At 55.4% G+C, this 25,873-nt stretch overlaps 1 protein-coding gene across 13 annotated transcripts in view; it reads right to left on the reverse strand.

Annotated features, from left to right (window-relative positions):
* Positions 1 to 24,996, reverse strand: part of DOT1L (DOT1 like histone lysine methyltransferase) — a 69,646-nt gene extending 44,650 nt beyond the window's left edge. For 5 of the 13 annotated variants that reach the window (XM_039465572.2, XM_039465574.2, XM_039465571.2 and 2 more), the window contains exons 1-4: positions 24,668 to 24,982; positions 6,648 to 6,797; positions 6,202 to 6,245; positions 2,449 to 2,523 (exon numbers count right to left, since the gene is read on the reverse strand). In XM_039465572.2, the coding sequence (XP_039321506.1) occupies positions 2,449 to 2,523; positions 6,202 to 6,245; positions 6,648 to 6,797; positions 24,668 to 24,748 (350 nt within the window). In that variant the 5' untranslated portion in view covers positions 24,749 to 24,982. Of the gene's footprint in view, positions 1 to 2,448; positions 2,524 to 6,201; positions 6,246 to 6,647; positions 6,798 to 15,261; positions 24,616 to 24,667 lie in introns of those variants that run through there. The other 8 variants (XM_039465567.2, XM_039465565.2, XM_039465564.2 and 5 more) reach the window with 4 other exon arrangements.
* Positions 24,997 to 25,873: the final 877 nt, after the last annotated feature.

The raw sequence follows: 25,873 nt of genomic DNA on the forward strand, positions 1-25,873 counted from the left end.
CAGGAAAACCCGAGCACTAAGGCTGAGGTCACACTTTCCTTAACCAGCAGCTCAAAGGATAAAGCAAGAGAACTTAAGAGCAGTAAACGCCAAGCACAAGGCCCTGCAACAGCCCTGGGAGGCACAGCCACATGGAACCGGGATCACGTGGAGCATGAAGGACACAGGGCGGAGGCAGCCCAGGCAGAGCGATGGGCCAGCAGGTGGGGTGGGCCTGGGTCTGGGAGCAGCATCTGGCCAGGGCCTGCCTCCCGCCATGGGAAGGAGAAGGACGCAGTGGCAGAGCCTCCCGCCACGGGAAGAAGGACGCGGTGGCAGAGCCTCCCGCCACGGGAAGAAGGACGCGGTGGCAGAGCCTCCCGCCACGGGAGGAAGGACGCGGTGGCAGAGCCTCCCGCCACGGGAAGAAGGACGCGGTGGCAGAGCCTCCCGCCACGGGAAGAAGGACGCGGTGGCAGAGCCTCCCGCCACGGGAAGAAGGACGCGGTGGCAGAGCCTCCCGCCACGGGAAGAAGGACGCGGTGGCAGAGCCTCCCGCCACGGGAAGAAGGACGCGGTGGCAGAGCCTCCCGCCACGGGAAGAAGGACGCGGTGGCAGAGCTTCCCGCCACGGGAAGAAGGACGTGGTGGCAGAGCCAGCCCACTGCCTCCCGCCCTCCCCACAGCCCCAGGAGAAGTACTGGCCGCCAACTTCCACACTCATCTTCGGCTGACAACCACATCCCTCCCAAAGTACCTCTAGGCACTCCCTGGGAGACATGTCCTGGCAGGAGGTACAAATGCAGATACAGGAGAGACCAGGGCTGCCCTTGGCCTGACGCCCTAATGGCTCAGTCCCTTAGGTGCCCCTGCCAGCATTTCAGGGGCATGGAGAGAGAATGAGGACCGCCCACCACCCAGCCGGTCCCTGATGTCTTTTTAGCCTTGAGAAGGGGAAGGATGCCACACACCCACGTGCCAGGGCGCCGTGAGCACAGCGTCGGACACACTTGCTGCTCAGAGCCAAGGCACAGGCCAGCCACACACAAGTGAGGCAAGGCACAGCAACCCCTGGGTTACCACCAAAGGGGTCAGTCCGGACACTACCCACCCGAGGCGTCTCCAGTGCCTGACAGAGCTCCTGCTTCCTGGGAACTGCCAGGTGACAGGAGCATCTTCTGTTCTAAGGAGGCAACTTGTGGGGGCCCCCTGGGTGGGGTAAAGCCCAAGCTGCAGTAAGAGGCTTAGACAGGGAACTGGAGATGGAGGCAGTCATCAGCCAGGCCTCCAAGAAGCTCACGTGAAACCCAGGACAGGATGTGGAGCGCTTCCGGGTTAGTGAATCCCCACTCCACGGACATCAGCAAGGCCTCAGAGAGGCCGACAAGAAACCCAAAAATACAGGATGCAGAGCGCTTCCGGGCTGGTGCATCCCGCCCCCACGGAGACAGCTCTGTGTGGCCCTGCAGACCCCCTCTGTGCACCCTGCCACGTGGCTGTTCATCTGCATGCCACATCACACCAGGAAGAGCCCAGCACACCATCACGTCTGAGGAGGGGTCACAGGAGGTCCCAACGTGCAGGGCAAGTGGCGTAACGTCCACAGCAGCAGGTCAGCACGGAGGACCTCTGCCAGCAGCTGAGCCCCAAGTGAGCGCAATGTGCTTCTCCGCTTGTGGGGCAGCAGGGCTCGAGGGAGAGGCACAGGCCCTCCAGGTGTACCAAGGCTGAGACCCTGATGGCAGACAGAGAGTCCCTGCCACACGCCCGTGAGGCCGGAGAGCAGGCAGGGCGTGCTCAGCCCGTGAGGGCGTCAAGGGCCCCGGGTTTGACTCTCGGTGGAGCAGAGCTCTCGAGGGAGGACAACACTGTTGATTTCGGACCTCCCAAGAGCTGAAAAAGGCTGGAGCCTGGAATGTCTTCCTACTCAAAGAAAAACAAAGCACTTCCCAGCCAGCATTCCAGAGACAGCCCTGCCCCTCTCCACCCACAAGACCCTCCTCAAAGCCCCAGGAGCCGCCAGGGAGCACTGCTAACGCCTGCTAAGGCAGCCACAGGGCTGGAGACTCAGGGAGACCAAACCCAACTGAGATCCAAACAGAGCTGCCAAGGAGCCTAAGGCCGCCCAGGCCTGGCCAGCCACACGGCCCCGAGCAGGAACGCGGACTTCTGGCCGTCAGCCCCCAGCTATAAAAAGTGCGATTACTAACGCGGGCTGACTCCACACATGCCAATTCCACTTTCCACAACCGGAGTTTCCAATTCTGTCCTGGCTCTGACCGCCTTTGCCAAGAGTTGATAAACATTTCCTACCAAAATAACTTGATGGTGGCCACAGCCAACTCTAAAAGGAAATTTCAGATCAGCTCGCAGCATCTAAGAAGAGCTAATTATAGGCTGCGTCGTCCCACCCTCCCCAGCAGCCGAGCCTGTCCTGGGAGAGGAGCAGCCGGGCAGGACTCTGCTTACCTTTTGGTGTCATAGTCAATTAAAACGTAATTCTCCATAGCGAGCTTGAGATCCGGGATTTCTTCACAGACCCATCTGAAATACAGCAGCAGAAACAATCATGAGGGGTTTGCTTGTTTGAGATGGAGTCTCGCTCTGTCGCCCCACTGGAGTGCAGTGTTGCGATCTCAGCTCACTGAAACCTCCACCTCCTGGGTTCAAGTGATTCTCCTGCCTCAGCCTCCCGAGTAGCTGGAACTACAGGCGTGTGCCACCACAGCCAGCTAATTTATATATATATATATATATATATATATATATATATTTTTTTTTTTTTTTTTTTTTTTAGACGGAGTTTTGCTCTTGTTACCCAGGCTGGAGTGCAATGGCGAGATCTCGGCTCACCACAACCTCCGCCTCCTGGGTTCAAGCAATTCTCCTGCCTCAGCCTTCCCAGTAGCTGGGACTACAGGCGTGCGCCACCATGCCCAGCTAATTTTTGTATTTTTAGTAGAGACGGGGTTTCACCATGTTGACCAGGATGGTCTCGATCTCTTGACCTCGTGATCCACCCGCCTCGGCCTCCCAAATGCTGGGATTACAGGCGTGAGCCACCGCGCCCGGTCTAATTTTTATATTTTTTAGTAGAGACAGGGTTTCACTGTGTCGGCCAGGCTGGTCTCGAACTCCTGACCTCATGATCTGCCTGCCACAGCCTCCCAAAGTGCTAGGATTACAAGTGTGAGCCACCGCGCCCGGCCCACACCTGCTTTTAAGCACTGCGTCCTCTCGAGCAGAAAATAAACATCCCCACCATTCCACTCAAAGTGGAGTGAGAAAGGAGGTGTGACTTCAAAACAAAGGCTATGATGTTTACCATGAAGCTGTTAATGAGTCACACAGATTTCACGTGGCTTCAAGGTCACATATGGGTGGCTCTGGGGAGCTAAGTGAACTCACACGCTACAGCAATGGTCTAGGAAGCCACTGGCCACATCAGAGTTTGAAAAGCAACTGGCTGACAAAAAGCTGAAGACAGGCCGGGCGCGGTGGCTCAAGCCTGTAATCCCCAGCACTTTGGGAGGCCGAGGCGGGTGGATCACGAGGTCAAGAGATCGAGACCATCCTGGTCAACATGGTGAAACCCTGTCTCTACTAAAAATACAAAAAATTAGCTGGGCATGGTGGGGCGTGCCTGTAATCCCAGCTACTCAGGAGGCTGAGGCAGGAGAATTGCCTGAACCAGGAGGCGGAGGTTGCGGTGAGCCGAGATCGCGCCATTGCACTCTAGCCTGGGTAACAAGAGTGAAACTCCGCCTCAAAAAAAAAAAAAAAAAAGCTGAAGACAACTGTAATTTGAAGAATTAACTAATCCCAAAATAGGCTGAGCTTCATCAACAAACACTGCCAGGAAAAAACCAGCCAGAGGGGCTACAGACCCAGAGATGGCCACATACCAGCGCATCACAATGCTTCCACCTCACTTGGGTCCTGATACGACACTGAAAATTATCATGAAAGGGGTGCTGTCCCTACAGAACTTACAGGCAGTGAGGAAAATCAGTGACACTAAGAAAATTGGGCCAGGCCTATAGCACCAGCACTTTCAAAGGCCAAGATGGGCGGATCACTTGTAGTCAGGAGTTCAACGGAGGTCTGGCCAACGAAACCCAAAAATTAGTCAGGCACGGTGGCACACGCCTGTAGTCCCAGCTACTCGGAAGGCTGAGGCAGAAGATTCGCTTGAACCTGAAAGGTGGAGGTTGCAATGAGCTGAGATCTCACCGTTGTACTCCAGCATGGGAAACAGAGCAAGAGTCTCTCAAAAAAGGAGGGAGGGGGAAAGGGGAGGAGAGGAGAGGGTATGCCAATAAATCCAACAGCCTCAATGAAAGGAACACATCCCAAGAGCTGAAAAAGGCATCCCAAGAGCTGAAGGACACAAATTACCAAACCAAAACGGACACAAGAAGAAATGACATCTCCAAAAGCTCTGCACCTGAGAAAGATTTTACTTCCCACAAAGACGGCTCCAGGCCCTGATGGCTTCACTGGTGAATTCTCTCAAACCCTTACAAGATGTAACACTAAACCTACGGAAACTTCTTCAGAGTTTCATGCAGCCAGCGTCACCCTGACACTAAAACTGTAGACACACAAAGGACTGGGAAAAAAGTCAAGACAATAAAAGAAATAAGGGCCGGGCATGGTGGCTCAAGCCTGTAATCCCAGCACTTTGGGAGGCCGAGGTGGGTGGATCACGAGGTCAAGAGATCAAGACCATCCTGATCAACATGGTGAAATCCCGTCTCTACTAAAAATACAAAAAAATCAGCTGGGCGTGGTGGCGTGTGCCTGTAATCCCAGCTACTCAGGAGGCTGAGGCAGGAGAATCGCCTGAACCCAGGAGGCGGAAGTTGCGGTAAGCCGAGATCGCACCATTGCACTCCAGCCTGGGTAATAAGAGCAAAACTCCGTCTCAAAAAAAAAAAAAAAAAAAGAAAGAAAAGAAAAAAAAGAAAATAAAAGAAATGGCAGACCAACATCCCTTACAAACACACCCCACAATCCCTTAAAAACATGAGGAAACTGCACGGTGGCACGTCCCAGGGAGGAAAAGCTGCTTCACTCTAAAATGAGTCACTGCAATGCACCAAAGGAACCAGGACAGAGATCTGAGCAGCCTGGCGTGGGCAGGCACGGAAAAACGCACAGGACAGTAATGGGCCAGCACGATCTCGGCCCCTGAATGCAGACAACAGAAACCCAGGCACAGCGAGGCAGCCGGCTCCCAGGAGCACACTGCAGCTGGGCTGAGGCTGGGCCGTGGCCCAGCTGCCTGATGCAGAACCCTCCCTCCAACCATAACACCAGGCTTCTTTTACAAAGAACAAAGGAGCCCCTACTCCACTGCCTGGTCCACAGATGGTGACTTAAAAAAAAGCAGATCGCACATTCTAAGCATGGACCCTGGGTGAGGCCCACTCTGGCCGACTTAGACAACAATGGTTTTTCTTCATCCTCCAACAGCTTGGCCAGGGGATGCCGCCCGGCCCCAACAGTGAACCACAGGGCCTTGGGAGCCAGGGGCCTGGCACAGAGCCACAGGCCAAGAGGAGCTCGGCATGGCCCTCGTGACAGTTGCAGGCCTGGGCAGATGCTGGGCGTGTGCACGGACGGTGGCCTCAGAGCAGAGCATGCTGAGGAGCAGCCCAGCAAGACGCCAGGGCCCCACAGACACATGTGGTCTCCCTACAGGTGGACACAATGAGGGTTGCGCCTCTGAGCACCTGAGACACACAGAATGCCAGTCACCATGGGCAGCTTCCCAGTGGGCAGCAGAGCGGCACCCTGGAAGGCCTCCCTGTGCTGTCACCGCAGACTCCGGAACCCAGGCTGGGAGCTCACAAGGATGGGGCGGCCTCCTCCTCCTGCCCATCCAAGTCGCCCCCGGAATGCACCTCTCTGTACCCCTGGGACACAGACACAGGAGGCCACTGAGGGCGCGTGAGAGTGAAGCTCAGCGCAAAGCCCACAGGGCAGAGACTAACAAGAAGGCAGAAGAAGGCAGGGCAGTGCCCCTGGAGGCCCCGCTGGACGCCCCAACTCAGGACTTCTACACCAACTGGCCAGGAAGGGAGCTGGGAGAAGACCCCGCTCGGCTTTGCAACACCTCCAGGAGCCTCCCCCTCGGGAGCCGCCCCAGAGTCTGCAGAGCACGGGTGTCCACAGCACTGAAGACACCCCATGACGGGCCCTCGGGCCTGCACTCACCGGATGGTCTCGATGATTTCATGAGCAGCATCGTGATGTTTGTCCTGAAAGAGAGAGAAAGGTCAGAGACGCAGAGCCATCCTTTACCCCTGGGACCCCACTGCTTCTTGCCGGACCAGCACCGCCGCCAACTTCCCGTCTCATTCCCCAACTGGTGTAGCTCTCAAGCCCACCACCCAGCCAGGACCACCAGACAAGCCCACCGCCCAGCCGGGACCACCAGAGACACTCCTAGACCCTGGACCACACAGGGAACACGGACCTTGCTGGGGACCTATTCCTGGCACGCCGTGTCCTACCACAGGCAGCGAATAGGGAGAGGCCTGGGGTGGAGTCTATAGCCCCCACCCTGCTCCTCTCCCACCCTTTAGCAAACGGCCGCCCCAAGCTCCACTCCACGTGTCTCCCCCTTTTCTCCCTGGAGGTCAGATGATTCCTCCACACACCCCGAGCCCCTGAGGACACGCTCCACAGGCCCACCAGGAACCGCTCCAGCCTGGGAGCTCCAGCCTGGCTGGGAATCCTGCTTCTGCAAAGGCCCGGTACGTGACTGCAGGTGATGGAGCCTCCATGGGGCCTGATTCCACAGGACCGGCCTAAGAAACAGCAAGAGCACATGTCTTTTTTATAAAAATAAACACTTTTTAAAAAAATCACCATCAGGCAACCACTGTAGTAATCACAGCTGCAGGAGGCTGAGGTCCACGGCGAACCGTAGAGGCGGCCCAGGCAGCCTCGAAGCCTCAGCATGCCTCGCCCAGGGCAGAAGAAAACCAACCAACGGGGCACCTGTGGACGCCACCTGACAAAATGCAAGGCCAGCGTCACCACAGTGAGACATGCAGACGCCACGAGCCTCCCAAGGCCCAGCCCCATCTGCGGGGCTCCTGCCAGGACGCAGAACCTCAGCATAACACAGAGAAGACCAGCCTGGCCCGACTGTGACAGAGCCCCCGGTTGGCTCTCCTCCAAAGTCCAGACGACGGGAGACCCCTGGCTTTCCTTATGCAGGAAGGGACCAGCCAGGATGGGGGAGACAGGAAAGACGAGGGCTCACGGCGGTGCTGGGCTGGGGACGCCTCCTGGTTCAGATCGGGGTGCTGCAAGGAAGCGAAGTGGGCTCCGTGAAAACTCTCTGTGTGGTGTTTTGCAACATTTTCTTAAGTCTAAAACCATTTCAGGCCGGGTGCAGTGGCCCATGCCTGTAATCTCAGCACTTTGGGAAGCCAAGGAGGGCGGATCACCTGAGGTTGGAGGCTCAAGACCAGCAAGACCAACATGGAGAAACCCTGTCTCTAATAAAAATACAGAATTAGCTAGCCATAGTGGGGCATGCCTGTAACCCCAGCTACTCAGGAGGCTGAGGCAGGAGAATCGCTTGAACCCAGGAGGTAGAGGCTGAGGTAAGCCAAGATCATGCCACTGCACTACAGCTTCCTGGGCAACAAAAGAGAAACTGTCTCAGAGAAAACATTTTAAAGTGAAGTGGTTTTTGGTTTTTCTTTTTCTTTTTTTGCAGAGACAAGGTTTCACCACGTTGGCCAGGCTGGACTCCAACTCCTGGCCTCAAGCGAGCTGTCCACCTTGGCCTCTCAAAGACATGACGAAACCCTATCTCTACAAAACACACACACACACACACACACACACACACACACACACACACACACACAGTGGCCAGGCACACTGGCTCACGTCTATAATCCCAACATTTTGGGAGACTGAGGCAGGTGGATCACCTGAGTTTAGGAGTTCAAGACCAGCCTGACCAACATGGAGAAACCCCGGCTCTACTAAAAATTCAAAATTAGCTGGGCCTGGTGGTGCACACCTGTAATTCCAGCTACTTGGGAGGCTGAGGCAGGGAAATTGCTTGAACCCAAGAGGTGGAGGTGGAGGTGAGCCAAGATCATGCCATTCCACTCCAGCCTGGGCAACAAGAGTAAAACTCCAGCCGGGCACAGGGGCTCACGCTTGTAATCCCAGCACTTTGGGAGGCCAACGTGCATGTATCACGAGGTCAATAGATTGAGAGCATCCCAGCCAACATGGTGAAATCCCATCTCTACTAAAAAATACAAAAATTAGCTGGGTTTGGTGGTGTGCGCCTGTAGTCCCAGCTACTCGGGAGGCTGAGACAGGAGAATTGCCTGAACCCAGGAGGCAAAGGATACAGTGAGCCGAGACTGCCCCACTGCACTCAGCCTGGCGCCTGGCGACAGAGCAAGACTCAAAAGAGAAAAAAAAAAAAAAAAAAGAGCAAAACTCCTCCATCTCTTAAAAAAAAAAAAAAAAAAAAAAAAAAAAAAAAAAAAAAATTTTAGCTAGATGTGGTGGCACACACCTGTGATGTGACCTACTTGGTGGGTGAGACAGGAGAATCTCCTGAACCCAGGAAGCAGTGCTTGCAGTGAGCCCAGATTGCACCACTTCACTTTCAATCTGGGCAGCAGAGGGATATAAAAAGAAAAGGGAGGAGGCAGGAGCCGGGCAGGGCAGAGAAGAGAGCAGAGCAGGAGAGGGTGGTGAGGGAGCAGTGGAACTCAAGGGCCCAGGCAAAGTGAAAATGCGGCCCCTTGCTGACAGGTGGCTAAAAAACTCCAACACGAGCCAGGCATGATGGCTCACACATGTAATCCCTGCACTTTGGGAGGCTAAGGTGGGTGGATCCTGAGGTCAGGAGTTCGAGACCAGCCTGACCAACATGGAGAAACCGCGTCTCTACTAAAAATACGAAAGTAGCCAAGTGTGGTGGCACAAGCCTGCAACCCCAGCTACTTGGGAGGATGAGGCAGGAGGGTCGCTTAAACCCGGGAAGTAGAAGTGTCAGTGAGCCGAGACTGCGCCACTGCACTCCAGCCTCAGCAACAAGGGCGAAATTCCACCTCAAAAAAAAAAAAAGGCCGGGCCAGGCAGGGTGGCGCATGCCTGTAGTCCCAGCTACTTGGGAGGCTGAGGCTGGAGGATTGCTTCAGCCCAGGAGTTCTGGGCCATAGTGCACTATGCCGACTGGGTGTCCGCACTGAGTTCGGCATCAATATGGTGACCTTCCGGGAGCCGGGGACCACCACGTTGCCTAAGGAGGGGTGACCCGACCCAGGTCGGAAACGGAGCAGGTCAAAACTCTACGCCGATCAGTAGTGGGATCAAACCTGTGAACAGCCACTGCAACAGAGCAATACCCCATCTCAAAATAAATAACAAAAATAAATAAAATATAAATAAATAAAAGAACTCCAACAGAGAGCTGGAAGCCAGCGCCGGGCTCTTCCGCACAAAGGCTCCCACCCCACACCCCAGGACTATGAGGCAACCGCGCTGCTCCAGCCATGGGCCCTGGGACGGACACCCAAGCTCTGTGGCCGGCTCCGCTTGTTCCCTGGGCCCTCCAGGAACAGGCCTGTGCTGGAAAGGCCTCAGAGCCAAGACTCCTTTTCCTAGATGTCCACTCTCAGTCAGGGGTCCTCCCCACCCACCATGAGAGGGAAGGTCACCACTAGGCCTTCGGGATTCAGAAAAGCCTGGTGAAGTCTGCACAAAGCCCAGGACCCCAGCCCTTGGTCTACACAGCAGCCCACACCACAAGGTAGCTCTAGACAGGAGGCAGCACAAGGAAGGAGGGGACGGGGGCAGTAACTCAGGGCGCACTGCCTAGTAAGGACAGTTTCCCCAGCTGAATGACAGGGAACGAGGCACCATGGCGGTACAGGCAGCAGGGCAAAGGGCCCGGCTCACGGCAGCTACAGAGGCGAGTTCACCCTGCTACTGCTTCTGTGGGGCACTCATTTTTAGAACACTTATGCAGCCCCTAAAATAATGTCACACTGCCAAGGAGAGCAGGCCAGGGCAGGTGACACCCCAGTAAATCAGAGTGTTCCCAGCCCTCACACCCGTGAGTCATCAGCTCCCGGGAACGTTCTCTGCCCCAGTAAAGCCCAGAACCTATGAGAAGCGCCTGGCTGTGAATCCTGGGAAGAGGAACTCAGCCAGACCCCCACACAGCCCCCTCCGACCTGCGCAGCCTCAGGATGCACAGACCACAGCCGAAAACACTCAGCCGGACCTGCAGCTCCCGCAGCCACCACTCTGAGACAGTGACTCCCTGTGACAAAAAAACCCCAAAACCAGGGGAGGCAGGGCCCTCGGTCAAATGATCACCAGGGAAGACGCTGTGGAGAGACAGGAACCACAGGGACCGCAGCAGGCTGGAATTCCAGCTTGAGGAGGGAGACGGGAACCCTGCCATGGGTCCTGACTGTGAGCAGGAGGAAAGACGTCTCGTCCTCGTCGCAGAAGCAGGACCCCAACGGGAGGGAGCAGGACCCCAACGGGAGGCAGCAGGCCTGGCGACCCTCCCGCCCCCAGCCCCTGACCAGAAGGGAGGAGGCCAGCCCTCTGGGTCTCACTCCAGATGCGCAGAACCCAGCGCTTCCAGATGAACCCTGCAGTATCCCACAGCACTCCGTGGGGGTCTACAGAAAGAAGACCCCCACAGAGAGGCGTACAGATCACCCAACGTGTGGCTGGCAGGATGGAGCTGTTCAGAGCGCAAAATATACAGGAAACAACCACACATACACTCGCACACACCCACGCAGTCAAATCACGTGGGGAAAAACTTTTTTTTTTTTTTTTTTTTTTTTTTTTTGAGAATGTTTCACTCTTGTCACTCGGGCTAGAATGCATTATGCTTATTGCAACCTCCACCTCCCAGGTTCAAGCGAATCTCTTGCCTCAGCCTCTCAAGCAGCTGGGATTAGAGGCTTACATGTGTGCCACCATGCCCAGCTAAGTTTCGTATTATTAGTAGAGATGAGGTTTCACCATGTTGGCCAGGCTGGTCTCAAACTCCTGACCTCAGGTGATCCACCTGCCTCGGCCTCCCAAAGTGCTAGAATTACAGACGTGCGCCACAACACCCAGCAGGAACAATTTTCTAATTACACGATAAAATGATAATATTCTGGTTATACTTGGTTAGATATGTTACAAAAAGTTATCTCCTTGGCCTGATGCAGTGGCCCACACCTGGTGTCCCAGCGCCTTGGAGGCTGAAGCAGGAAGATCACTGGAGCCCAGGAATTTAAGGCCTCAGTGAACCATCATCGTCTCTGCGCTCCAACCTGGGCAACACGGCTAGATCTCTACTCTAAAAACATAAAAAACATGCCGGGCGCGGTGGCTCAAGCCTGTAATCCCAACACTTTGGGAGGCCAAGGCGGGTGGATCACGAGGTCAAGAGATCGAGACCATCCTGGTCAACATGGTGAAACCCCGTCTCTACCAAAAATACAAAAAATTAGCTGGGCATGGTAGCGCGTGCCTGTAATCCCAGCTACTCAGGAGGCTGAGGCAGGAGAATTGCCTGAACCCAGGAGGCGGAGGTTGCGGTGAGCCGAGATCGCACCATTGCACTCCAGCCTGGGTAACAAGAGCGAGACTCCGTCTCAAAAAAAAAAAAAAAACATAAAAAACATTTAAAAATTAAAGAAGAGGCCAGACACAGTGGCTCACGCCTGTAATCCCACCTGAACAACATACTGAGATCCCTGTCTCTTCAAAAAACTTTTGTTTTTTGGAGATGGCATCTCACTCTGTCCCCGAGGCTGGAGTGCAGTGTGGTGATCTCAGCTCACTGCAACCTCTGCCTCCTGGATTCAAGCAAAATTCTCCTGCCTCAGCCTCCCAAGTAGCTGCACTACTGCATATACCGCGACACCTGGCCAATTTTTGTATTTTAGTACAAATATTGTTGCCCAGACTGCTCTCAAACTCCTGCGCTCACGCGGTCCGCTCACCTTGGCCTCCCGAAGTGCTAGGATTACAGGCGTGAGCCCCCACACGCAACCCGACGTTTTGGTTTCACTAGCTGGGCATGGGGGTGTGCACGGCATCATCAGCTGTTTGGAAGGCTGAGGGAGAGGATCTGGAGCCGAGGAGTTCCAAGCTGCAGTGAGCTGTGGTCGCACCACTGCATCCCAGCCTGGGTGAGCAGCAAGACCCTATCTCCAACTTTTCAAATATGTGGCTACTAGAAATAGTAAAATCACACAGGCGGCTTATGGGGTGTTTCTGCAGCCTTACTTCACAGGACCTAATTCCACCTTCTTAGGTGACAGAGGACTTTTTTTGCGGGGCGGGGGGCAGGAGATGGAGTCTCGCTCTGTTGCGCAGGCTGGAGTGTGTTGGTGGGATCTCGGTTCACTGCAACCTCCACTTCCCAGGTTCAAGCAATTCTTCTACCGCTGGGACTATCACCTGAGCAGCTGGGACTACAGGCACACGCCACCATACCTGGCTAATTTTTGTGGGTTGTTTCCTTGTTTTTTTGTTGTTTTGGTTTTTTTTGAAAGGGAGTCTCATTCTGTCATCAGACTGGAATGCAGTGGTGCAATCTTGGCTCAAGGCAATCTTCAACTTCCTGATTCAAGCAATTCTCCAGTCTTATCCCCTGAGTAACTGGGATTACAGGCATGCACCACCACCCTCAGCTAATTTTTGCATTTTCTTTTCTTTCTTTTTTTTTTTTTTTGAGACGGAGTTCCGCTCGTTACCCAGGCTGGAGTGCAACGGCGCGATCTCGGCTCACCGCAACTTCCGCCTCCTGGGTTCAGGCAATTCTCCTGCCTCAGCCTCCTGAGTAGCTGGGATTACAGGCACGCGCCACCATGCCCAGCTAATTTTTTGTATTTTTAGTAGAGACGGGGTTTCACCATGTTGACCAGGATGGTCTCGATCTCTCGACCTCGTGATCCACCCGCCTCGGCCTCCCAAAGTGCTGGGATTACAGGCTTGAGCCACCGCGCCCGGCCCTTTTTTTTTTTTTTTTTAAAGTGGAGACAGGGTTTCATGACATTGACCAGGATGGTCTCAAACTCCTGACCTCAGGTGATCCACCTGCCTTGGCCTCCCGAAGTGATGGGATTACAGGCGTGAGCAACTGTACCCAGCCTTTTTTTTTTTTTTTTTTGAGACAGGACTTTCGCTCTTGTTGCCCAGGCTGAAGTGCAATAGCATGATCTGGGCTCACCGCAACCTCCCCCTCCAGAGTTCAAGTGATCCTCCTGCCTTAGCCTACTGAGTAGCTAGGATTACAGGCATGTGCCACCATGCCTGCCTAACTTCATATTTTTAGTAGAGATGGGGTTTCTCCATGTTGGTCAGGCTGGTCTCAAACTCCTGACCTCAGGTGATCCGCCCACCTTGGACTCCCAAAATGCTGGTGTGAGCCACCATGATTGACCTGACCGAGCATTTTTAGACTTGACCCTAAACCCAAAGTCCACACAGGGCCTGGCCCAAGACCTTGCAGCTAACTCACAGCAGAGCTCGGCCCGTACGTCAGAGCATGCTGCTTCCTGGCTGAGCACCTGTCTGCAAGACAGAAGACAGTGTGAAAAGGAGACTCAGACCTGGGCAGAAGAACAGTGCCACCCGAGAGCTCCGGGCGACAGCTAAAACCAAGGATGGTTGACAAGACTTCAGACGACTTGATAATAACTAGCCCACCTCCAACAGCCCCAGCCAGCCGGGCACAGCGGCACGCTGAGGTGGGAGGATCGCCTGACCCAGGGTGTTCACGGTTGCAGTAAGTTACGATCACACCATGACATTCCAATACTCCATCCTGGGCGACAGAAAGCTCGTCTCAAACAAACAAACAGCCTGCCTGAGCTACCCAGCAACCACAGGAGCTCCCTGTAAACATGCAAAGCAACTTAACACTGGAGGTGCTCAGGAGGGGCCGAGGCCACCCACACAGGCTGCTGTGAAGCTGTGAGAGGAAGCTTTGCTCACCAGGACACTGGTTTAATAAAACATGACCAGAGTGACTCCATCTTAAAGTTCGTAGCTAGGCACCCGCAAGGCTCCTGGAAGGGTCACACTTATGAGTCACATTCTAAGCCAACCACTGAGGACGACCACAGAGCATCCACAGCTCTAGGAGACTCCTCCGGGGCAGCCCTCGCAACGCATGCCCACTGTACTGAGGGCTGGTGGGCAGGCTGGGCTGAGGGGGTCAGATGCGCCACCCTGCTAGCCTCTTGTGAGCATGTAGAGGCATGTTCCAGGTTGAACCACAGCCCCAGCCGTTTCTCACACACAGAGACGCTGAGGAAGAACAGGCACCCTCCTCCTGCTCCGTGAGGACACCCTGCTCTGCCAGGGAGCCCTGCTCTGTAAGGGAGCAGCTTCGAGGCTTCTTATAAACCTGCTGCTCTCACCGTAATCTGCAGGTCACCCCGAGTTCTAGCCTCTCTTGGGGTCTGCATCCGGACCCTCTTTTTCTAGCAGCAAAGCGTCACAGGAGGGAGGCTGGATGCACAGGCCAGAACTCTTCTAGCCGTCATAAGCCACCGACCCTCTAGCCTGAGGCCAAGGAGTGCTGAGGCGGGCAGCGCTTCCTCTAGGGGTGATGAGAATGTTCTGGAATTAGACAGTAGTGATAACTGCACAAACTGTGAATAAACTAAAAACCACTGAAGCATATACTTAAAACGGGAGAACTTTGTGATATGTGAATTGTTGCAATAAGGCTGTTATTTCAGAAAAAAAAAAAAAAGGAGAAACAAAAGTACAGCCACTGCAGAGCCCCTGACTGGGTGAGGCACCTGCCCCGCACCCCTTCACTCCCCCAAGCCCTCTCCAGCAAGGCCACCTCTAAGCCCTGGGCCAGACCGTCTCTCCTGCTGGAGCGCAGGATGCAAACGCAGCCAGTCAGCACACGCCTGTCTGCCGCAACCAACCAAGGAAGAGGCCGGGTGCACCTGCAATCCCGGCTACTCGGGAGGCTTCGGCAGAATGGCCTGAACCCGGAAGGCAGGGGCTGCAGTGAGCCAACACTGCACCACTAAACTCCAGCCTGGACCAAAAAGACTGAGACCCTGTCTCCAAAAAATAAAACTGAGAAAGAAAAGCTCCGAGCAGTGGGAGCTGCGTGATGTGCAGAACTCGACAGGCCCGGAGAGCCTCCGAGCCAGCCGCCAGCCCCCGCCACGGCCCGCGCTGGTTTGCTGCTTCTTTCCGGCCCTGCCGTTTCCACGCCAGCTGACGAATTACCTACAAGGTTACCGCCATTTGCACAACGTGACCGTCTGTCATCTTCACGTCCCTGGAGGGTGACATGCCAGGAAGGATACGGCGCCCGAGATCACTCCTGCCATTTCCAGGCAGAAGCTGCCCCTTCTTTTCTCGGAGAAGCCCCAACCGGCAGCCGCTGCGCATACGATCCTGGAACCTGAATTTGGGTATCCAGAGCTGTAGTCCAGGAACGTGGCGCAAATAAACTGTAGGTGAACTTGGCCTCAGGTCCTTTCCTCAGGGCGACAGTTTCCTCAGTGGGCGGGGACTGCACGGAGCAAGCCTGGATCTTGGTCAGGGCTTACCGAACACGCAGGGTCCCAGGAAGCACCCAGGAAATAAAGGCGGGCTGACCCCAGCGACGTCGTCGACACAAACTCCGAGTGACACCCAAGGCGGCGGAAGTCACAGCTCTCGTGTCTCCATCTGGCGCCTGCCCTGGGTGGTGGGGCTGTCCCGAGCCCTGTGGGTGCTGAGCAACATCCCTGGGCTTCCCCCACCCCGGGGTGACAACCGCAAAGGTCTCCTGACGCCACCAGGTGTCCCCTGGGGGCAGAGCCACCTCCGCCCCAGAACTGCTGTTTGAACCTCCCAGGGCCAGGATTTCATTCTTTCTGCCTGCAAGGCAGGAAGAGGGGAGCTCGGTGCAAATAGGGACCAGAAGAGCTCTCAAACATCAGGATCCTCCAGGAAAAAGACCACCCAGGGCCACAGCATTCTCGCAGTCTTCCCGCAGGACTGCACTGGGGCCCCCCTCCGGCAGCACCTCAGGCTCCACCACACTGCCTGAGGCTGAAGCCCAAAGCTGGAGGAAAAAGTGTTCTCAAAGTGACTGCCAGCCTGGGGCAACACCACACCCAGACCCCACCTTGACAAAAAAATACAAAATTGAGCCGGGCATGGTGGCTCACGCCTGTAATCCAAGCTACTCAGGAGCCTGAAGCAGGAGAATCACTTCACTCCGGGAGGCGGAGATTACAGTGAGCAGAGATCACACCACTGCACTCCAGCCTGGGCAACAGACCCTATTTCAAAAATAACATTAAGATCAGTAACATCCAAAAGGACAGGTTCTGGGAGACTTATGGAGAATGACACGCCCTTCCCCACGCCTTGCCCTGAGGGTCTATTTATCAGTATTCATGGGCATCCTAGGGATCTTTTAGCATTAACCAGAGGACCTAAGTGTTTCCCTGAGTGCTGTCAGCCACTGAGGCAATATAACCAAACCCAGGAAGGGGTGACGGGAACCCAGATTTTTAGCCACTCACTCAGAAGCACAGGCCACAACCTGGGGCCTCTAACTGGCATGGAAAGTCGGGGAGTCTTGGGGACTGAGCCTTCAGCCTGTGGGATACGAGCCTGTCTCCAGGTAGATGTGTTGGAAGTGAGCTGCATCAGGGATATGCAGTTGGAAACAGAACTGATAAATTCCTTGGTACGCAGGAAAAGCCCCACGTAGCGAGTTACAGAAGGCTTCTGTGTTGACTGCTGGAGGAGCAGGAAGAACCGCACTGGGGATTTTCCTATACACCACAGTGCTGGAAGAGAAAATAGCTCCAAGCTGTCTGTGCCCAGTAAGGCATGCAAAATTTATCAGGCCCAGAGAAACAAGAGCAGGGCTGTCAGCCACGCCTCCCAACCACACCAGGGGTCAGAGTGGAAAGGCATCTATGTGTTCCTGCCTCCCGGTCTCCACCACTATCTTCCTGTTCCTGGAATCTGTGACACCAAAAACATCGTACAGCCATCAATGGCTAATATTACTGTAACACAAATTCTTCCTGCCTTTATCTAATTTTGTTTGAGACAGAGTCTCTGTCACCCAGGCTGGAGTGCAAATGGCTTGATCTCAGCTCACTGCAACCTCCCCCTCCCAGGTTCAAGTGAGTCTCCTGTCTCAGCCTCCACAGTAGCTGGGATCACAGGCACCTGTCACCACATCCAGCTACTTTTTTTTTTTTTTTTTTTACCTTTTTGTATTTTTAGTAAAGACGGGTTTCACCATGTCGGCCAGGGCTGGTCTCAAACTCCTGACCTCAGGTGCTCCTCCCACTTCGGTCTCCCAAAGTGCTGAGATTACAGGCGTGAGCCACCGTGCCTGGACGGCCAGCCATGTTTTTTTGTTTTTGTTTTTGTTTTCTTTTTTGGAGACGAGTTTCGCTCTTGTTACCCAGGCTAGAGTGCAATGGCGCGATCTCGGCTCACCGCAACCTCTGCCTCCTGGGTTCAGGCAATTCTCCTGCCTCAGCCTCCTGAGTAGCTGGGATTACAGGCACACACCACCATGCCCAGCTAATTTTTTGTATTTTTAGTAGAGACGGGGTTTCACCATGTTGACCAGGATGGTCTCGATCTCTCGACCTCGTGATCCACCCGCCTCAGCCTCCCAAAGTGCTGGGATTACAGGCTTGAGCCACCGCGCCCGGCCCAAGCCATGTGTTTTTAAATTAATCTTTTTATTTTGAGATAATTGTAGATTCACACTGTGGAGCTAAAGGAAAGGAACTGAAGCAGAGGTCCTACATGAGCAGAGCATTTATCTGGGCAATGTTTCAGGACTGCAACCTGGCAGCACAGACTCAAATTACTCGGAATTTACATTCCCATGAGTGGCAGTTACAAGCAGATTTTTTTTTTTTGAGACCGAGTTTCCCTCTTGTCACCCAGGCTAGAGTGCAATGGCATGATCTCAACTCATCACAACCCAGGTTCAAGGGATTCTCCTGCCTTAGCCTCCCGAGTGCTGAGATTAGAGGCATTCGCCACCACGCCCGGCTAATTCTGTATTTTTAGTAGAGATGAGGTTTCACCATGTTGGTCAGGCTGGTCTTTAACTCCTGAACTCAGGTGATCCACCCTCCTCAACCTCCCAAAGTGCTGGGATTACAGGCATGAGCGCTGCGCCTGGCCTACAAGCAGATTTTTAAAGGAAAAAAGAGATGGGCACCGTGACTCACCCCCACAATCCCAGCACTTTAGGAGGCAGAGGTGGGAGGACCACTTGAGCCCAGGAGTTTCAGACCAGCCTAGGCAAGATAAGGACATCATGTCTTTACAAAATACAAAAAAGGCGTAGCAGTACGTGCCTGTAATCCCAGCTACTCAGGAGGCTGAGGCAGGAGGACCGCCCGAACCTGGGAGGCGGAGGCTGCAGTGAGCCAAGATTGGGCCACTGCATTCCAGCCTGGGAAACCAGTGAGACTCTGTCCTCAAAAAAAAAAAACCTCCCCAGAAGCTGGGCTGGAGTGTCCCTGTATCATCTGCAGAGTTTCTGGACAACCCCCGGCCAGCACCCCCTGCAACCTTTTTTAGGCCACCAGGAACAGAGCAGTGTGCATTTGTCATAAAATTAAGCACCGGGTTTTTTTCTAATATTCCTTCCTTTTTAAACTGAATCCTTTACTCACACATAGCTGCCTCAAGGTTAATCTGCCTCCGGCGGAGGCGAGATTTACTCAGGAACTCAGAACACTCATGCCGAGAGGTCAGCTGCAGAAAATACCTTATGAGTCACGGTGGGAACGACTCACCCCACCCCTGGCTGTTACTCACTGCTGGCTGCCCACTCGCCGCCGCCCACAGCGGGCTTGGGGCCAGGCTGTCAGGCGGATGGTGCTCTCACTCATTAATGGGAGTCGGAGAGTCAGGACCCTTGGCCAGTAGGGGCCGCCCCTGCCCGCCCACAGCGTGTGAGTCACCAAAGGGAAGGTCCCGCTCCATGGCCCTTACAGGTTCTTTCCACGCAAACAACCAAAAATGCCACTTGTGTCCTTCCCACCAGAAGAAGAGCAGCGCCATCCTGCCCTAGAAATGCCATGCCGGGCAGGGCGCAGTGGCTCATGCCTGTAATTCCAGCACTTTGGGAGGCCAAGGCGGGCAGACTACGAGGTCAGGAGTTCAAGACCAGCCTAGCCAACATAGTGAAACCCTGTCTCTACTAAAAACATAAAAAATTAGCCGGTACGGCCGGGCGCAGTGGCTCAAGCCTGTAATCCCAGCACTTTGGGAGGCCGAGGCAGGTGGATCACGAGGTTGAGAGATCGAGACCATCCTGGTCAACATGGTGAAACTCTGTCTCTACTAAAAATACAAAAAATTAGCTGGGCATGGTGGCACGTGCCTGTAATCCCAGCTACTCAGGAGGCTGAGGCAGGAGAATCGCCTGAACCCGGGAGGCGGAGGTTGCGGTGAGCCGAGATCGCGCCATTGCACTCCAGCCTGGGTAACAAGAGCGAAACTCCGTCTCAAAAAAAAAAAAAAAATTAGCCGGTACGGTGGTGCGCGCCTGTAATCCCATCTACTGGAGAGGCTGAGGCAGGAGAATCGCCTGAACTCAGGAGGCAGAGGCTGCAGTGAGCCAAGATCATGCCACCGCACTCCACCCTGGCAACAAAGTGAGACTCAAAAAAGAAAAAAAAGAGGCCGGGCACAGTGGCTCACGCCTGTAATCCCAGCACTTTGGGAGGCCGAGGCGGGTAGATCACGAGGTCAAGAGATCGAGACCATCCTGGTCAACATGGTGAAACCCCGTCTCTACTAAAAATACAAAAATTAGCTGGGTATGGTGGCGCGTGCCTGTAATCCCAGCTACTCAGGAGGCTGAGGCAGGAGAATTGCCTGAACCCAGGAGGCGGAGGTTGCGGTGAGCCGAGATCGCGCCATTGCACTCCAGCCTGGGTAACAAGAGCGAAACTCCGTCTCAAAAGAAAAAAAAAAAAAAAAAGAAAAGAAAGAAAGAAAAAAGAAAAAAGAAATGCCACACCCAGCTGCGAAAAGCAGCTATCCAGGAACTCCAAGGCCATGTAAGAACAAAAATCGCCCTTCCTCCCCCTTGTGTTCGTCAATAGGGCAAATCCCTTCCAAACTGCTCATTTCCGACTGTGGACAGTAGGCTATTTCTGTTTCCTCCTCCGGACAGCCCCTCCTCCAAGCAGCCACCCACAGGTTCCCCAGGGCAGAAGTGGCAGCCCCTCCCTGGGGACCTCGGTTGACCTCCTCAGTACAGCATCTCTGCTGAACTCCTATTTATAATCTACTTAACCTCACTGTTTAGAAGGGGGTTCTCCTTATGTTACCCAGGCTGGTTCCCAAACTAATGGGCTCAAGCGATCTTCCCACCTTGGCTTCCCAAAGTGTAGGGACTACAGGCACAAGCCCCTGCAGCCGCCCTGTCTATTCGACAGGTTTCTTGAGACTAAACACGGGGGGAAGAAGCATACTGGCCCGTTGTCCCCTGTGCCCCCACCACATGGAGCATTCAGTAAGTGCTGCTGGAATGAATCATGAATCATGAGTAAATGTGCTGCCATTTCAAATGTGTGGTCATCAGTCCTCAGACCCTGAGACTATACACTCCTCCAACAGTCCACTTTCTTCACACGAAAATCAGAACCGAGGGCCAGGCAAGGTGGCTTCACGCCTGTAATCCCAGCACTTTGGGAGGCCAAGGCGGCAGGTCACCTGAGGTTGGGAGTTTGAGATCAGCCTGACCAACAGGAGAAACCCTGTCTCTACTAAAAATACAAACTTAGGTGGGCGTGGTGGCGCATGCCTGTAATCCCAACTACTGGGGAGGCTGAGGCAGGAAAATTGTTTGAACCTGGGAGGCGGAGGTTGCAGTGAGCCGAGACTGCACCACTGCACTTCAGCCTTGGCAACAAGAGCAAAACTCCATCTCAAAAAAAAAAAAAAAAAATCAGAACTGCCCCTCACTTCTTGTGAGAAAGCAAAATTCTTAAACAGGAACTCAGAATATGACAAGCGTCACTCACGGCGAGCTGTCGGAAGGCTGCCTCTGGCACTTGGGCGAATGAACATGCTGGGCCCGGCAGCGGGCCAACCAGAGCAGGAATGGGACGAAAAGGGAACCAGGGCAGCACACCCTGCCAAGCCAGGGCCCGGCCAGCGAGGGCAAGGGAAAGACGCGGCCCAGCAGCACAGGCCCGCCCACCCCTAGAAAGCCCGCTCCGCCAGTCCTCACCCTTGCTATTTACGATGGGGCGCTGGCCAGGCAGGGTCACACTGGGGCGGCGTGGGAGGGCTGCCTTCACTTCAACTTTCACTATCAGGGAAAAGACGACAGGCACCTGGCAAGACCACGCCCCCAGGCCCTAACATCAGGGTCCAGTGGGTTTCTCAGCACCGACAAATGGTAACTGTTAGGATGCAGAGATTTAAACAGACACTTAGCACACACAGGCAGTCCGCTCGTGAGAGCCTTGCCATTTGAACGCTGACTTCCACAAAAAATCCCGCCAGCGGAGTTTAGCAAGGCTTCATTCTAATCACCAAGGACTGGAAACAGCCCACGGTCCTGTGACCTGCAGGCAAACGGATAAACAATCTGTGTTCCAACCGTCCAGTGGATTTACAGTCAGCAAAAAACACAGGGTAACTTCTGAAAACTGCAGCAACATGGATTTTGCCGCCTGAAAGCCACCAGGACCAAAAGGCAAAGTCCAGCTGATTCCATTTACCCAACTTTCTGAGAAGGGTATAACTATGGGTAAGGCTAGACAGGCAACAGCCCAGAACTCCCAGGCAGGCTGAGGACAGGGGCGCACAGGGAAGCTGGGGGCTCTGAACCCGGGCGGCAGCGCCGGTCAGGCCACCACCCGGCCCATTTGTCAAACGTGTAGAACTGTACCCTGCAAACAATCAACAACGCCCTAGGTAAACTAAAAGAGGAAGATATAAAAATAAATGCGAGGCCAGGCGTGGTGGCTCACATCTATAATCTCAGCACTTTGGGAGGTCAAAGCAGGCGGATCACCTGAGGTTGGGAGTTTGAGACCAGCCTGACTAACATGGAGAAACCCCACCTCTACTAAAAATACAAAATTAGCCGGGCGTGGTAGTGCTATAATCCCAGCTACACAGGGGATGAAGCAGAAGAATCCCTTGAACAGGGAAGGCGGAGGTCGCAGTGAGTGGAGAGACAGCCATTGCGCTCCAGCCTGGGCAACAAGAGTGAAACCCTGACTTGAAAAATAAATAAATAAAAATAAATGTGAGGCCGGGCGGGTTGGCTCACGCTTATAAATGTGAGGCCGAGGTGTGTGGATCACTTGAGGTGAGAAGTTTGAGACAAGCCTGGCCAACATAGTAAAACCCGGTCTCTACAAAAAAATACAAAAATTAGCCAGGCACTTGCCTGTAGTCCTAGCTACTAGGGAGGGTGAGGCAGGAGTATCGCTTGAACCTGGGAGGCAGAGGTTGCTGTGAGTCAAGACTGCGCCACTGCACTCCAGCCTGTTGACAGAGCAAGACTCCATCTCAAAAAATAATAATAATACAAATAATAATAATAATGTTAAGATCAGACGCAGCCGGGCGCGGTGGCTCACGCCTGTAATCCCAGCACTTTGGGAGGCCGAGGCGGGTGGATCACGAGGTTAAGAGATCGAGACCACCCTGGTCAACATGGTGAAACCCCGTCTCTACTAAAAATACAATTAGCTATAGCCGGGCTCGGTGGCTCAAGCCTGTAATCCCAGCACTTTGGGAGGCCGAGGCGGGTGGATCACAAGGTCAAGAGATCGAGACCATCCTGGTCAACATGGTGAAACCCCGTCTCTACTAAAGGTGCAAAAAATTAGCTGGGCATGGTGGCGCGTGCCTGTAATCCCAGCTACTCAGGAGGCTGAGGCAGGAGAATTGCCTGAAGCCAGGAGGCGGAGGTTGCGGTGAGCCGAGATCGCGCCATTGCACTCCAGCCTGGGTAACAAGAGCGAAACCCTGTCTCAAAAAAAAAAAAAAAAAAAAATACAATTATCTGGGCATGGTGGCGCGTCCCTGTAATCCCAGCTACTCAGGAGGCTGAGGCAGGAGAATTGCCTGAACCCGGGAGGCAGAGGTTGCAGTGAGCAGAGATAGCGCCATTGCACTCCAGCCTGGGCAATAAGAGCGAAACTCCGTCTCAAAAAAAAGAAAAAAAGAAAAAAAAAGATCAGACGCCTTGTACCACCTACAACGATGAGAGCCCAACAGAGAAGTGGAGGTTGGAAGGGCTCTGGAGTTTGAACGTTAGAGGGAGGAAACCAGTCGAGTCACAGAAGCGCTGCCTTGCATTCAGTTTCTGTCCTAGGACGTCTCCCAGTCCGGATCCCGACTCAGGCTGCTCAGGGGCACAACTAAAGCCGCCCAACCGGAGAAGCCAGAGCCCCATGGCCCGACCCCGCCAGCTCCAGGAGCAAGACAAGCGCGCACGAGACGTGCGGCCAGGCTGGAAACCGCGCTGCCTCCCTCCCGCTCGCAGGGACCCAGGGCCCAGAGCCAGCCCGGGTTCCCTAGCGCTCGCAGCGTCCTGACCCCGCCCCCGGCAAGCACGTTTCCAAAAACTGACACAAGCCGAGCGCGCGCGCGGGAGTCCCTGCGCGCGCGGGGATGCCCGGGCGGGCCCCGCAGGCGCGTCCCCCAAAACACTAGACCCAGACACGCTGGCCGACATTGCCTGCTTCACTTTTCACCTAAAACGATCCCTGCCCGGCCCGCAGCCTGACCAGAGGGTCCCAAGCGCAGACGCACGCGCCCCGCCTCCCCAGGGACCACGCCGGGACGCGCACCCCGGGAGCCGCACGCGAGTTTCTGGAGCCACTGGGGGTGGCGGGGGGGGGTGCCTCTGTAACATTCCACCCAGCCTGTCATTTTCCAACGGTCACCAAGATGAAGGAGACAAAATTAACCTAACTCCCGGGGGTCAGCCCAGTCCTGCCCACTTACGATCGGGGGACAGAAAGAACTCCCCATTTCCAAGGGTCAAGCCAGTCCCACCCACTACGATTAAAAGGTCAGATTCCTAATTTCCCAGGGCCAAGGAAGCCCACACCCGATCAAGACGAGGGGGGCAAAAATTCCCAATTTCCAAAGGTCAGACCGCTCCCGACCACTCAAGGGAACGGTATTTCCCACCTTCCCAGGGTCGGGCCCGCAGTGCCCGAGTAACAAGAGTGGGGCAAACGCCTGATTGTAAAAAGAGGAGCGGGGACAGGAAAGGGTGCCCTCAAAAAGCGAAACGAGGCAGCGGAGCACACTGACAGCGCCGGGAACGAGCCGGGCGGCCGGGCTTCCCGTCAAAACGCGGCTGGCACGAAAAACCCCTCCCGTTCCGCGCCCGGGACAGCCCGGCGGGGGCAACGGCAGCGCGGCCGGGCTCGGGGGGCGCCGGCTCCTGCTCCCACGCCGGGCACGAGGGGCTCCCACCCTGGGGGAAACGGCCGCCGGGCCCTCGGCGGGGAAGCAACGGTGGTCCCGGGCAGCGACAGTTCAGGAGCTCTGTTCCGCAGGGGGGACCGGCGCGCGCGGCTACGAGAGCTGGGGCGTCCCCGGGGGCGGCGGGGAAGGGGAGGCCGGGAGGGAGGGACGGCGGGGGAGCGGCACTCACGTAGACCGGTAGCGGCCACGGGTAGACGGCGGGCTCGGCCCCCACGGGCGACTTGAGCCTCAGCTCCAGCTTCTCCCCCATGTCCGCGCGCGCGGCCGCCGCACCATGCTAGGCGGGCGGTTGGGGGAGGGGCGGGGCCGCCGGTGGGCGGAGGAGGGCGGGCGGGAGGGAGGGGCGGGAGGCTGAGGGGAGGGGGCCTGGCCTCGGCCTCGGCCGCCGCCGCCGCCACCGCCGCGCTCCGGTCCGGCCCCCGGCTCCCTCTTTGTGGTCACAGGCCCAGGGCCTCCAGCGCCGCCGCCATCTTGGGCCGGCGTGAGGCGAGCACAATGAGCCGGGGGCCGGGCGGAACCACTCGCCGCGCGCGCGAGGGGGGTCCCGGAGCGAAGAGGCCGGCGCGCGCCCGCCGCCCAACCGGCAGCCCCGCGCGCGCCACCCCCCCGGCGCCCCGCCCCGTGGACTCGCCCGCCCGCCCGAATCCACGCACGCACGCACGTCCTCGGTTGCCCTCGGCCGTCCCCTCCCCCCACTCGCCGGCCCGAAGCGGGGACCCGGGGAGATCCTGTGGGCGGGCCCCTGTGGTAGCGAGTTCGAATCCCATTCGAGGAGTAGGAGGCCGAACACCTACTCACACACTGCTAAGTAAAACCAAAAATCCTCATTTTCTGTAAGAGCCACGGTCCAGGACCCGCTCAAACTCCAAGCCCAGGACTCATTCGACCACAATGCTGTTTATTGAATTAAAAAAAAAAAAAATGAGGCCGGGCGAGGTGGCTGACGCCTATAATTCCAGCACTTTGGGAGGCCGAGGTGGGTGGATCACGAGGTCGAGAGATCAAGACCATCCTGGTCAACAAGGTGAAACCCCGTCTCTACTAAAAATACAAAAATTAGCTGGGCATGGTGGCGCGTGCCTGTAATCCCAGCTACTCAGGAGGCTGAGGCAGGAGAATTGCCTGAAGCCAGGAGGCGGAGGTTGCGGTGAGCCGAGATCGCGCCATTGCACTCCAGCCTGGGTAACAAGAGCGAAACTCTATCTCAAAAAAAAAAAATGAATTAGATCTAGTATTTGGGCCAGGCGTGGTAGCTCACGCCTATAATCCTAGAAGTTTGGGAGGCCGAGGCGGGTGGATAGACTCGAGGTCAGGAGTTTGAGAACACCCTGGCCAATATGGTAAAACCCCGTCTCTACTAAAAATACAAAAATTA

Source organism: Saimiri boliviensis, chromosome 14 (genome assembly GCF_048565385.1).
Source record: "Saimiri boliviensis isolate mSaiBol1 chromosome 14, mSaiBol1.pri, whole genome shotgun sequence".
NCBI classification, from domain to species: Eukaryota; Metazoa; Chordata; class Mammalia; order Primates; family Cebidae; genus Saimiri; species Saimiri boliviensis.